This window comes from Periplaneta americana, chromosome 13 (assembly GCF_040183065.1).
Source record: "Periplaneta americana isolate PAMFEO1 chromosome 13, P.americana_PAMFEO1_priV1, whole genome shotgun sequence".
Classification (NCBI taxonomy): Eukaryota; Metazoa; Arthropoda; class Insecta; order Blattodea; family Blattidae; genus Periplaneta; species Periplaneta americana.
The window spans coordinates 62769602-62784718 of record NC_091129.1 but is presented as its reverse complement, the minus strand read 5'-3'; the positions used below and the strand labels follow the sequence as shown (position 1 = coordinate 62784718).

Here is a 15117-nt window from a genome sequence, read left to right as displayed (position 1 = left end):
ACATCTTAGGTTATTTAGCATCTGAAAGAGATGAAGGTGATAATGCTGGTAAAGCATTGAAAGTTACCCAGCATTTGCTCATATTGGGTTGAGGGAAAACCCTAGAAAAAACCTCAACCAGGTAACTTGCCCCAATCGGGAATCAAACCCGGGCCACCTGGTTTCGCGGCCAGACGCGCTAACAGTTACTCCACAGGTGTAGACACCAGTTTCTTTCTCCCTCCATTGCATACATCGCAACTAGCTACTACATATTACACTAATCAGACTTCAGCTGCATACAAACAATTATTGTTCTTCCTCTGACACATATCGTCAAGCGAAATGTACTGAGTGTAGGCCTTAATATTGATGATCAAACAAGATGCCAGTCATATCTGAATTATATATATATTTTTTTTACTTGGTTATTTAATGACGCTGTGTCAACTACTAGATTATTTAGCGTCGATGGAATTGGTAATAGCGAGATCAGGCCAAGGATTCACCACAGATTGTCTGATATGCGCCTTACGGTTGGGGAAAACCTCGGAAAAAACCAAACCAGGTAATCACCTCAAGCGGGAATGAAACTCACACCTGAGTGCAATTCCAGATTGGCAGGAAAGTGCCTCAGCCAACTGGCCTACGCAGTGGCAATTTTATATTAATATTGCAGTTTTTACATAAACCCATTATTTTATAAATGAAATGGTTTTTATGTATATGCAACCTTATTTTTAACAATGTTTCAATGATTTAAAGTATCGTCACTCTTGAATAATCCATTCACTGAGAAGAACCGGTGTATGCAATTTCACATTCATATTTAAAGAACTGCAAACTGCTGTAAAGAATTAACCTTTTGGATTTTTCCTTGATAAAAGACAATAAATGAATAAACAAAAGCAATATATTCGATTTATATATCACTAAAAATTTACAACAAATTTATAAAACATGTTCACAAATTTCGTTTTATATTCTCAAGTTCACTGATGATTTCATTTAGGTTTTCTCTTTTGTCGAGGCTTCTTTGGAGGTGAAGAAGGGATTTCACTAGTTTCCTTATGTTCAGTCTGAAATACAAATAATTACCATAATTTCAATTATATTTCACTACTATGAGGATTTCTTGCAAAACAATCATTATGTATGTAACAATAACATCGTACACAAAATAAAACTTCATAATAAGGGCTAGTCGTAAAGGGAGACATCTACTGATAGAAGTATTAAATAGCTTGTATAACATTCTATTGTAGTGCCATGTGCCAGCATTACACACAAACAACTCCATAATATTAAAGCAAATCTAGCATCATCCATTAACATTACTTCTGGCAAGTTATTTAGAAATGAGATTCTCCCCAAGTTCGAATAGATGGCCAACTATCGTCAGCTTGAATAGTAAAAGTTGGTGTATCTCAAGAGTCAGTACTTGGTCCCATTTCACACTGTCTGTAAACAACTGATATCTCAACTATCAACAGGCTTCTGTATGCTGAAGACACTGTGACACAGTGTTAAATGCAGTCCTGAACACGCTGTCTCTGCAATTCCTCTCTTCCTGTTTTGACGAAACAGTTAAAAAATGGCGTGTCTCTATAAATTCCGAAAAAAGCCAATCAAAATATTTACAACATGCCAAAAAGAATAAACAATCAGGAAATTGAATACACTAACCACGTCAGTTACCTTGGCATTCTTCTTGATAAATCATTATGGCACAAGCACATAGACTCTATGACATCCAAATGTTCATATTGTACAACCCAACAATTTCCACTGCTTAAGTCACTGGTTTTCAGCTTAAGAAGGAAAATTATGCTCTACAAAATACTGATTCTACCCATACATCACCTTCATATTGTCCTAAAAACAATGTTTCAATCTTTCCAGATTATTAAAAAGCAAGGTGCTATGACCAATTCACAACTCAGATTGATATACAAGAAAAAAAAAAACACAAATACAGTCTGAATATGAAGCTCCTGAAAGAAACAATACTACTAGATCAAGTTAAAAAATTCTACCAGAGTGCTAGTTCAAGTAACAATTCTTTCATCAAACTTCTATGTTAATACAACCCTCATTTCTACAATAAACATAAACAAAATTAACACCAAATCAATTATTTCCATAACTGAAAATGAATAACATCAATCTACTACGGTACTATTTATGTTAAATCAACAACATCTAAAGGTAAGAAACATATATGTTTTGACACTTTATCATAAAAGTGATGCATATGAAAAGAAAAACTAGCATTGTAGGTCTACAGTGTTCACAAAGTAAGACCAATCCTTCCACTACAAATGGAAAAATTATACTACACTCTCATACACTAAATACAAAGGACAATCAATAAATTTCCGGACTGCCCTGAATATAGGCAACATACATGACACAGGAAATGGAGAAGTTATCTAGAACCAAGGAAACGCCTAGAATCTATACTAAATGCATCACTTGAAAGGCTGAGAAGACTAGTCATAAGGTGTTATTAGCAGAGATTAAGGAAAAATCGCAACAGGTCCTTGACATGTTTGCACAAATCACATGTAGAAGCCCAGTTCTTAAAGATGCTCTGACGCTGTTTGATAGACTGGCTCAACAGGCATGGAAGCAATGATCTTCAGTTACGCATGTGTGTTTAACAGTACAATAAACACAAGTGCAGTTCGGAAATATATTGATTGCACCTTGTATCTTGGTATTCAACTAAAAACAAACTTCTATGGAGGAAACATTTAAAATTTACCGCATTTTCCAATTATACCCACTATTCCCTCTTCTGCTTTAAGCTTTCTAAAGATTCATCTTTACAAGACCAACAGTGTCAGTAATTCTGTATTCTGCACATATTAAACTTTCATAGTGCAGCTTCATGAAGACATGGCTGTCATACACATTAAGGACTTTGAAAAAAGGAACAGCACACCCTCTACAACAATATAAACAAAAAAATAAATAAATAAATAAACTTCTACTGACTAATCTTCAATCTAGGAAATCAGAACACAAGAAATCTCATGAGGACATGGACATCATACACATTAAGGATTTTGTAAAAGGAGCAGCACATACTCTCTACGACAATTTAAGAAAAAAATTCCTACCTACTAATCTATAATCTTACTAATCTACAATCTAGGAAATCACAACACAAGAAATCTGAAATATAAAATGCCGCTAAACTAGAGAATTTGCTACGGTAACTTCGAATCGTGCCATTATGGTTACGACCAAATTTAACTAAATACACAATATTGCCAACATAAGGACATGACATTGGTCTGTGGCGTCATTAGAAGGAGAAATTTGTTTTTTTTTTCCTCCCTACCTCCTTCGTTCTCAGAGAGATAGCACCATTCTTAGCGACAAGATGTATCTGCATAAATATTGCAAGTAGATTGTGTGGCTTAGATGAGGGGCTCGCGACAGAACAGTTTTGCTGTGGCGTTTGCGCGGATCACTCATGCAGTGGCAGCGTGATCCTTACTAGAATTTATTTTCGTGTGTACATTCCAGATCAAATCAATAAGATCCCTTCTTACTCCGGTTATACATCTTGCATATTATACGAAGGTTAGGTTTGGTTAGTTTAGGTTTTTATTATCCAATCCTCACATGTCCAGACAGCCAAAATGATCCTGTCGGTCATTGCTCTTATGATAGTTTTTGTTCTGTAATATTGGTAAACAATAATATGATGAAAGTGGTGAATAATTTCATGGCCGCTAAATGTTTTCTTTGTAAAAGACGAGGTATTTTCTCTAGATCACAAATAAAATGGCAACGCGGTCATAATTACGTATTTAACGCTTTGGTCAACATTAACTGGAAATTTACTTTTCTTCATTTGAATGATATTCCCTGAAACACACCTTTTTCGCCCCTTTATTTCGTTGTGCTAACCTACTTTAAGATCTTACTACATCTGCATTTTCATTTGGTGCATTCAAAACTCTGCTGTTGTACTGCATAAACCTTGCACTTGACTAATGGAGTGAATTATTTAAGAATATATCTCGCATTTTACTACCACCATTTCAATTGTCTTTTAGTGTATCACTGGTCAGTTAAAATAAGTATGATAGTGTGAATCAGTTAAATGAAGTGTGTAACAAATGTACTACATTATAGACCAGGCCTGCACAAGGTTTGCGCTCTCCAAGCCAGCTCACAGCTCATGAGTGGAATGCAGATATTAGCTGCACTCTGTATAAGAATGGACTGGAAGAAGGGGTGATCTCGTACAAAATATTTGGAAAAGGAAGTACTATTACGAGTGTTTATGAAATGAATTCCCGTTCAGTGTTTGCAAAACTATCTTGCACTATTATTAATTAATAAAGAAATATTTATTTTACAGAAATAACAGAAATTCTATAGCTACTTAAATGTACAATATCATTTTGTTATATTTTTATTTACCAGTACATCAAAACGAGGTTTTATGCTGTTGCCAACTCAAAGGAACAGTGGCCTACTGATCGTAACGAAACATCAGTTACAGATGTTCGATGTCTGCCTTTATTAAAGTTGATTATAGAAAACAGTTGCTCATAAATATAAATGTTGAGCCAAACATAGCAATCAATTTCACAGCCAGCCTGTGTAGTCGTGGATATTATTGCTAAGGTTTAGTCTTGTAAAACTCAACCAGGCTAGTAGTATTATTCAAACAATCTTTAGACCTTAGGTCACATTGAAGATCAGTAAGTTCGAGCTGTAAATCATTAAATGTTAAATATTATGTTCTGTCTTTTAGATTCCTCCATACTGTACTGTAGCAGTAGGTAAGCAACGTGAAACAGTTACTGAGAATAGGCCTACACACTGCAGTCCACTAGATAACTGAGTGGTCGTTTCCCTCTCCTTTACCTATAGCAAGTCTATGTCATTCTGACGTATCTTCCTCCCCTTTTCGGCGAGCGGTAAACACGATTCTCCAGCTCCAAAAGAGTGTGCGCGCGCGCTCGTTGAGCGCTGTTTGTGCAGGTATGTTATAGAGTATATTTTCTTCCCACATTCCATATCTTTTGTTATTTTCCTTCTATGTTTCTTATATTAATACATTTCTGTCTTGGAAACCTTGTATAATCTTTGTTCCTTTGCCTACATAACTGCATACACTTCTGGCTCTCACCTAAACATACGTATTTTTGTTCACCTAAAGATGACACTATTAGAGCATCTTTCAAACATTGTAATTTTCTTTTATTCATTACAGCAATTGTTCAATCTATATCTCTTCTTAACAATTCACCATTCCTTTCTTCCTTATTAGATCAATTTATCAAGTTTCATTTTTGTATTTCGTTATGAGCTAGTGTGTGTAATCATTTCTTAAAAAAATTGTGAAAGCCAGATATAACGTGGCTGTCAAGGGACACACTTCACCCTATGTTATAACATATCCACAGTATATCGGAAGGTAATGTGTAAATTAACCAACGATATAACGGGAGAAAGGGGGAAAAAGACTGTGACATAATGCACTGCTATAGGCAATTTTATGTCATCAAACATACAAATAAAAGGAAAGTTACTAGTTATACATCTTTCCTATGAAATATAAAATGCAATAATTAAACACTGTCTGTAATTGTACAGTCTACTGTAGGCCTAGAACCAATAACTTTGTAAGTGAGAATTCAAATGTGATTGCATACAATATTGCTCTAAATTGTTTACACCACGGAAAAAATTCTCGACGCAGAAGTTAAAAACTTCACAACATTTATATTCACTGGTAAATAAGATAATTCTTTACCAATGACATACTTTTCACTGAGTTATATCCAAATCTGCGGTATACTGATTCGTGCAATATCAGGCTTATTACTATATCTATTGAAGTATTATCTTATTCAGGACTAATTTTCTTTTTACTTTTATAATACATAGTAGACTTTATCCTTATGGATACTAATCTCACGCATGGGAGTTTCTGTGGATAACACCATATCCTCTAGAAATGAATCCGAAAATCAAGTAATCTTGGCATATATCATATTTACCTGTGTAATGGACGCCCCTGCATAATGGACACACCATAATTTTTCGCGTTAAAATTAAAAAAAAAAAAAAAAATTTCCCACATAATAGATGCATCTCATTTTAAACAAAGATCGTTTTAATAATATCGAAAGTCGTAAGATTGGATGCACTACTTATGTTTAAATTCAAGTTTTTAAACAAAAATGCATGGTACCACTAATTATGATTGGTTCTCTTTTTATGTGTGCAAAATATAGGTACCAGTACTCTCCAGTTAACAACGCAGTATTATTAGGACATCTGCAGTGATGCTGAACCTGACAGTGAATGTGGTAAGGCTAATGAGGTTAATAATAACAATAAAGTGTCTTGTCTTATCGTCACTGTATTTATTGTCACAAGTTATCATCTGTTTATGCAACTACTGCGAACTATCGATCGCCTTTAGTGCGAAGCAATCGATATATAAGTTAGTCACAGTCCACATATTGTTATGTATTTTATCGATTATTTCAGCATTCGAGCTGGCATTTTTTTTTTTTTCACTATAATTTCTTCCTCGCATAAAGGATGCACCCCGGTTTTTTTGTTATAAAAATCGAGGGGGGGGGGGCGAAGTGCGTCTATTACACTGGTAAATAACGTAACACATTTTGAAAAATGAAAGACACTATTTTCAAACATATATCATGTGGGAAGAATATGATTAAGTAAATGGACGAATATAATCCAAGTACAATAAAGTAACTTACTTGCTTGTCATGACAGAGTTCAGAAGAAAGAAAAAAAAAAAGAAAAAGAAAAAGAAAGAAAGGGAAAAAAGAAGTAATGACTTACATAAAGCTGTAGTATTTGGGGATATATTAATAGCAAGATGCAAGGCAATCAATTCAAATAAAACAATACTGTGACAGAAATTATCATCATTAAAACAAAAATAATACCTAGAGAAGTACAAAATTAATACATAATGCTTACCTGTGTCCATTCCTTTCGCAGTTCCTGGAGCATATTTGGTGTGAGCAGACCCTGTGCAAGAAGCCTCTCAGTAAGGCGACCTCCTCCAACACGGGGTGGATGACTATCTTTTGATCCTGAAAATTAAAAAATTATAGTCTATTAATATCAGTTGGCATCTGCAAACAATAAATGATACATTTCTATATGCTGGAAATAAGATACTTTATTACAATCATATGAATGACAAGTATAAAGCTCATAATCCTGTAGCTTTTTCTATTCGCTCCTCAATTCTTGTTCATTTTATTTCAAATTCTATTTCTCTCTCTATTTGGAACATCATACTTTTCTTGAGTCAGCCTGGGTAGTATAGTCGGTATAGTACTGGCCTTCTGTGCTCGAGGTTGCGGGTTCGATCCCGGCCTAGATCAATGGCATTTAAGTGTGCTTAAATGCGACAGGCTCATGTCAGTAGATTTACTAATATGTAAAAGAACTCCTGGGGGACAAAATTCTGGCACACCGGCGACGCTGATATAACCTCGGCAGTTGCGAGTGTCACTAAATAAACCGTAATTTTTTTAAATTTTACTTTTCTTGAATGATATCTCCCAATCATACATGATGATGACGACGACGATGATAATATTCATTCAAGTTTCATTGTGAATATTATTATGTTTTCTTGTTACTGTCACTTAAAAATGATTTGATCTTCATCACAAAACAAAATTAAAGTATATGTTTTAATATCACATCTATATAAAGATGAGACAGATTCTGAGTCTAGTCTATACTTACTTACAAATGGCTTTTAAGGAACCCTGAGGTTCATTGCCGCCCTCACATAAGCCCGCCATCGATCCCTATTCTGTGCAAGATTAATCCAGTCTCTATCATCATATCCCACCTCACTCAAATCCATTTTAATATTATCCTCCCTCTACGTCTCGGCTTCCTCACAGGTCTTATTCCCTCCAGCCTCCCAACTAACACTCTATATGCATTTCTGGATTCGGCCATATGTGCTACGTGCCCTGCCCATCTCAAACGTCTGGATTTAATGTACCTAATTATGTCAGGTGAAGAATACAATGCATGCAGTTCTGCATTGTGTATGAAAAAAAAAAAGGAAAAGTAAGAAGATAAATGAGATATTTTCAATAAAACAGAGATACGTCTAAATGAACAATAAAAAGAAAAAAAAATCTTTAATTGAAGACCTCCCCAGAATAAGGTGGTAACCAACATAACTGTAATTAATTTATCTTTCAGAAGAAAGGAAAATAATTTCAGGTGCACATTTTATTAGGCCTACATTCATTATCACAACCATTTGACTAAATCTGCAGTGCCTGGGAAAAGTGACATAAGTCAGTTTCCACAAACCTTTTTTGATAATTTATTGACAACTTACGGAACATCTCCTCGCTTGGAAAAAGAGAAATAAGTATTTCTCCCATTACAATAATTCATATAGAAAAAAATCAAATCGACATAAACCAGTGTAAGTTGTCAATAAATTATCAAAAAAGGTTTGTGGAAACTGACTAATGTCACTTTTCCCGGGCACTGCAGAAATAAGGATACAAGTATATTTAGCCACTAAATACAATAATTGAATGGTTATAAAATAAATGGTTTAAAATTACATTTTCCACCTACATCACAAATTTCAAGAATCTGATGTTACATTCTTTTTCCGTGAAGGTCTTCAATTATAGTTTGGAAGAATATTAGTACAAAATTAACTTAAAGCCTTTCAAAGTTTAAAAAAATGTTAATCTCACTTAACAATATGTGTCAGAGGAAAAACAATTGTTTGTACATATCTGAAGTCTGATTAATGTAATATAGTCAGCAATGTATACATTGGAGGGGGAAAAGAACTAGTCACCCCTACCTCAATTATCTCCTGACTTAGTTGCCTCATGAGTGCTGCCTTATTGGTGTCACTTATGAGGTTCCAATCTGCCTTGGGACAGTTGACTAAACAACAAACAACACTGATTAATGTACGTAAAGTTAAATCTGAATACTGTATACTCCTGTCGTACATTGTCAGTGCATGGCATTTAATTCATCATATACAGCAGAAATTTGCTGTAAAGTGTTACATATTCTTTTAACTTATGTTTGTAAGTTTAGCCAACAGTCCGAAGACTGGTTTGATACCAATAAGGCATCACTTATGAGGCAACTAAGCCAGTAGATAACTTAGGTATTGGTGTCAAATTCTGTGGTTCCCATTGGCTACTTGTCCATCAGGACACACATCTGAACACAGATCAATGTCATGATAAAGTCGACAATACTGACGTCTGGCTAATTGTGCTGTTTTCCATATGTTGCATTCAATCCACAAAACTCACAGTGGACATAAATTCAATTATAACTAAAAATATAAAATGGAACCGAGCTATTTCAGTCTCTCATTACTCAAGATTAAGCAATTTAGAGATTTATCAGCCACTGCAAAAATTTTTGTAGAAGCAGATTTAAGCCACAAATCTAGGATATTAAGAAATTATACCTCTTAAATAGGATTGCTTGTGGTGGTTAATAGCAAAATCATCTTCGTCAATAGCAGAAGTAGTTCCACTACTGACACCTGTTTCAGAGTTCTTGAGCAAGCGAGTTAGCTGGAAAACACCCTGCTGAATCATGGCGTCAAGTTCTCCTTGCATGTCACGCACCAGGTTGGCTGCAGGGAACAAGTCCATGAATCGGTAGCTGAAACAGTAGGTGCAAAATGTTCTCAATATCACTCTTCATTAAGTGAAAGTTTTAAAGAAATACTCTGTATACAATTAAAGTACAAAAGAAAAGGAACATGTTTATCCTATTGCAATTGTCCTTGGTTATTCCAGTGGTTATGGAGACTCCAGTATTGTGTTCAAATATAGGCGAGATGGAGAAGAGATGTTTTTGATAAATAGATAGAATACAAATTTTGTCTAGTTCCTCTTGCAAAGTGAACATAAATAAAAAGTAAGATACAGTAAATAATTCGCAGAATTGCATGTGCAAACAGGAAGTACCATTCTCATGAAAAATAAATAAATAAATAAATATATATATATATATATATATATATATATATATATATATATTACTGTTAGGATTTGTCCTGTATTAATAATGTATTGGTCTTCTCTTATCCATTTACATTTCCTACTTTCAGTTGCAGATTGCTCTACCAGCTAACACCGGATGGTGTCTTCTGACATCTAATAAAAACTAGAAAGGATGTGAAATGGTTCTTGCAATTTTATGCTTTCATAGATGTCTTACATTTAGGGCCAATTTTGGGCTGCTAGATGCCTGAGTGCTAGAAAAAAATAACTGCCCTTAATAAATCTACATTCAAGACTTAATTTACAATCTAACCCATTCCGAGGTAGATTATTAGTATGTATTTTTTTGACAGTACCACGCAAAGAAAATTCATGAAATTTTATATACAGTATTTATTTCAACTTTATAACAAAATAAAATTTATAAAATATGAAACAAAAGCAACTGAACCACTGAGTTAGAACAATGCTCTTGTTGCTTTGTTATTTACCAATTCACCAACAATAACTGATAATTGTAATTTTTCGCAAAATTCTTTTTGTAGATCATTAAACCCTTCTTGACTCACTGATGTTCTTAAATGAGTTATTGTAAGCCTGAGTTTCGAAAAACTCCTTTCTCCTGGTGCTACAGTACACTAGAATGTAATATGAGAAAAATTCTGAAAACTATAAAGAGATTAGGAAATGATAACATCATTTCTGACAAGTTTTTTAATGGATCAGTTTCGGTAACGTCATTGTGCAAAATTCTGTATGTTACAGGCTCACTGAAGAGCTCAGTACCATTAATATATTCAATATTTTCGTTTCCTTTTTAATTTGAAAGGATACATCTAAATCAGAACAAGATTTTTTACAATTCATCTTTGTTCATTTCCCTGAATTTAAGAAGAAATTTAAATACATTATTACATTCATTCAGATTTTCAAATCTTTCCTTAATGGAACTTAATGCAGTGGTACCAACAATTTATTAGACAAAATAAATTGTATCCTATACAATTATTTTGTATTTTTAATTTCTTCATTGGGACATTCATAATTAAAATGGCGAACTTTAGTTCTGCTACCAGTAGGCTACTAATGATCAAATTACGTCGTACACATTTTCTTTCTTTATATTTATTTTCGTTCCGTCATTTTCAACAATTGAAACAATAATATTAAGTGTCGCTTACAGATTAATGGAAGATGGAAAGGTTGCAATAAAATTGTATTTGCTAAAGATGAATTTGAGGGGTTCACAACTAGAGTGGACCAAGTCCTTCTGGAATAATTTTGAGAAACTGAGTCCTAAAGTTCCTGGCTCATACTTAGCAAACTTTACCTTCCATAGGAAATGCTGCCCTCTGTGGAGTAACAAATGAGTTATGGACTTAGTTTGTTATGGCAATGAATAAATCCAAGTTTTCTTCATCCAAGATTGTATAAATCCACAAACTGACCACTGGTGGACTTCGTCCACTCTGGTTAAGAGCCCCTCTTTAATACTATGAATATTCTACAATATATTTTAATAATACCACGTTCCGATTTCAATGTTGACCGCTACATTAAAACATTGTTAAATTATATTTCAATTTCATTTTATCGGCAACCTGTGTGTACGCATGCACTACACACCTACTAGAACCAGCCCTGACCATACATCTGTGAATATTGTGTAGTTGGTTAATAATAACCGGACATAAGTACTATAAAGTACTCTATTCTAGTACAACATTATTTCCAAGAAAACGTACCTTAACCAAAGGTAGAGGTCTAGAACATCAAATACTGCTTCCAGATGAACGAGATCCAGAATAGTCTTTGGCGAAGCAAATGGCCACCCTAAGTTGCGACACAGCCAGTCCAAGGTCAACGCCTCATTCTTACTATATTGGCGAGCGAACTGCAATGCAAAAAACATTTTCTATTCCAATAATGTATGAGAAGTTTGACACTGTAAATGATAAAAAATACTTAACAAATAAGACCAATGGGAAGAGCAAAAAAAATAAACGTTTTATGGATTCTCTGCATCATTTGTGCAATTAAGTAGTCTTTAGAACTCTATAATAATAAGTATGAATGTGCATTAGGTTTATGTATCTCTGACAAGTTCACTAAATATTTTTTTTTCCACTTTGGGCACTTTAGAACTCTGTACTTGTGCAGATGATTAATGTTCACTACATCATATTGATTGCAAAAAGAACATTCGAACATTGTAAGAACTCCAATTCTATGGAGTTTGAAAATAAAAGTTCTAGGACTAGGATTCAGAGGATGATGCAAACAACATCGAAATTAGTCATTCAGATAACATAACACCAAAATTTATACAAGTGAAGTAGTTATTATTTATTTAAATAAATAACAGTTCATCAGTCATTTAAACTTGCTATGTTTTTGTTTAAGAGTATGGATATATTATAAAACCCAATGGAGAGTTGATTTTAGATACATCAGGGCATCTAAAGAGTGAAATAATAATCAAATTGATAATTACAAAATCAACTGAAGCAAATATGAAAAGGAAACTCATATATTATGCTGACCTGGAACTATCGGACTCAGTAGTGTAGATCGTTACAGCATGGTTCTACAAAGTGAGTGAATAGTACTAGTTCAAGGTTCGAGTCTCCAATAATATCTATTTTTTAAATTACAAATTTCTCATCATATGTCTTGCAAAGCTAGATATATGTTGCGACAATTTTTACAATAAAAAAAAATAAATGGCTTATTTAATGATGCTCGCAACTGCAGAGGTTATATCAGCGTCACCGGTGTGCTGGAATTTTGTCCTGCAGGAGTTCTTTTACAGCCAGTAAATCTACTGACATGAGCCTATCGCAATTAAACACACGTAATTGCCATTGACCTGGGCCGGGATTGAACCCACAACTTCGAGCATAGAAGGCTAGTGCTATACCAACTATGCCCGAACTCTAGTAAATAACAAACCCCATCCTCTCCCAAGCAAAATTCCTGTCTGTAAATAAAACAGTCTGTCTCGTCATTACTCTTGAAGATAGCAGACAGACAACTCCATGAATAAACATTGTCCTGGTTCAGCCAGGGCAGCCAGAGTGATTGGAGTCTTAGGAAAATATTATTGCCCATTAATTTTTACAAAACAGGCATAACAAAGTTTATCAACAAATGCTATTTAACATTTAAAATAAATCAATTAAAAACGAAAATACAAAATTACTTTACTCTATCAGGAGGCAAACTCACAACGTATGGAACAGAAAGCAGACATCTTACTCTTATGTCACACACACGTTGTACACTACACTGTAGACAGACGACTTTCAATGAACAAACATCACAGCAATGTCTTCAAATGCAGTTTGCTTACATGTGTGAACAGAGTGGTAGAACTTTGCATTTGTAACAACCAAGAGTCAGCCCATTCTTTTTGTTGTGAAGTGTACATACAAAACCAATCTTCTGATGAAAATAAATCTTTATAAACATTTTAGAAAGTAAAATTAAACATTGAGTCTCACCTTGAGGAACATGGTACAAACAAAGGGCATCTTTCTGTTAATTGGAGCACAACAGAAAACATAACGAGCACGAAGAGGCAATGGTACATGCTGAATCATATCTGCCAAGAATTTGAAGTCTTCAGTGTTGCACATGAAGTACAAAGAATCATCCACTGTGGACAATGTGACGAAGATATCCTGAAAACAGAAGCAGGACACTTTCAATGTCAATGGAAGAACAGCAACACTGCAAATTAAACACGAAATATTAAAACAGTTTCAACTTGGCATTTATAAAGTAAACATGATTATTTTACAATATCATCCAACATGCTTAACAAGCTTCATATCTGAGCTGTCACTTGAGTTGAAAGAAGATTGAAAGAGAGAGAGAGGAGTGAGGGAGTGAGAGAAAAAACATACTTAAGTAATTTAGATAAACTTCCACCTTTAACCCAATACAAAATCTTTCAGGTTTGTGATGCAATTATTTTCTACTTTAAAGAAACAAATGACACCAAACATGATTTAAGATTTCATGATATTCAAAATGCTAAAAAGAAAAATCTCATGGTATCACAAAAAGAAATCAGTGTGTAAATGTGCTCAAAAAGCAGGCATTTAAAAAATAACATCCATAAGGCATTCTAAAAAAAAAGTTTGAATTTTACTGCCAATAAACTTCAATTGTTAATGTACTCCAGCCAGATGATGATCACAAGAGGGCAGATCTGTGAGCAGTTAGAAAACGAAACAGGTTAGACGCGACATGAGCAATAGCAACACAGTCCATGCATACTCAACTTCAGGGACAAGACACACAGATCTGCCCTTTCATGATCACAAAAGATAAAATTTTACTGCGGACATTCTTCACGAGATTGACAATAACAAACACAGTTTATACTGTATTGCAATTAGTAATGAAGCCACTTTTTATCTTTCCAGGCATGTTAATTGACATGTGAGAATATGGGCATATGAAAATCCATATGCCGCTGCTGAATATGAGTGCAATAGCACAAAAGTTAATGTGTGGTATGCTAAGAGACAAAATGATTAGTCCCAGCTTCTTCGTAGAATCCACTATAAGCTTACAGAATTACCTCAATATGTTGGAACAGTTTGGTCATGTAACCTTTCATCAAAATTATGCTTTTTCGCAAATTCCCAGTAGTTCTGAAATTCCTAAATTAAACATTTCTTCAGAGAGGAATCAGAAGGAGGCAGATGGAAACAATGACTACAATGCTCTCTGGATTTCACTTCTTTTGATTTTCATTTATGGTTTTATGTCAAGCAAAGGGTATACAGTGAATCCATTAACATCAGTAACATTTGTAAGAGTGAATCAGAGAAGCTATCCTAACACATCTGTCAATCCTGATGTTCTTGGTAATGTGTGACAGGAATTGGAGTTTTGTTTAGATATCTACTGGACTACCAGAGGAACTCACATCGAACTTTAGTGAATACACAGTAAAAACTTACAGCTATTCTTTCATTTAGCAGCTGTTTCAAATCTCTATCATGTTTTGTTACACTTACGTAATCAGTTAAATTCCTCCCACCCCATGACTTTACAGACACACTGTAATATTTTT

General features: G+C 34.2%; 1 protein-coding gene across 4 annotated transcripts in view; it reads right to left on the bottom strand.

The window, feature by feature from the left end:
• Positions 1-874: 874 nt before the first annotated feature.
• Suv3 (Suv3 helicase) overlaps positions 875-15117 on the bottom strand; it is a 50902-nt gene continuing 36659 nt past the window's right edge. For all 4 annotated transcript variants that reach the window (XM_069843368.1, XM_069843369.1, XM_069843370.1 and 1 more), the window contains 5 exons: positions 13532-13711; positions 11774-11922; positions 9485-9684; positions 6970-7085; positions 875-1058 (listed from right to left, as the gene is read on the bottom strand). In XM_069843368.1, the coding sequence (XP_069699469.1) occupies positions 984-1058; positions 6970-7085; positions 9485-9684; positions 11774-11922; positions 13532-13711 (720 nt within the window). In that variant the 3' untranslated portion in view covers positions 875-983. The remainder of the gene's footprint in view (positions 1059-6969; positions 7086-9484; positions 9685-11773; positions 11923-13531; positions 13712-15117) is intronic.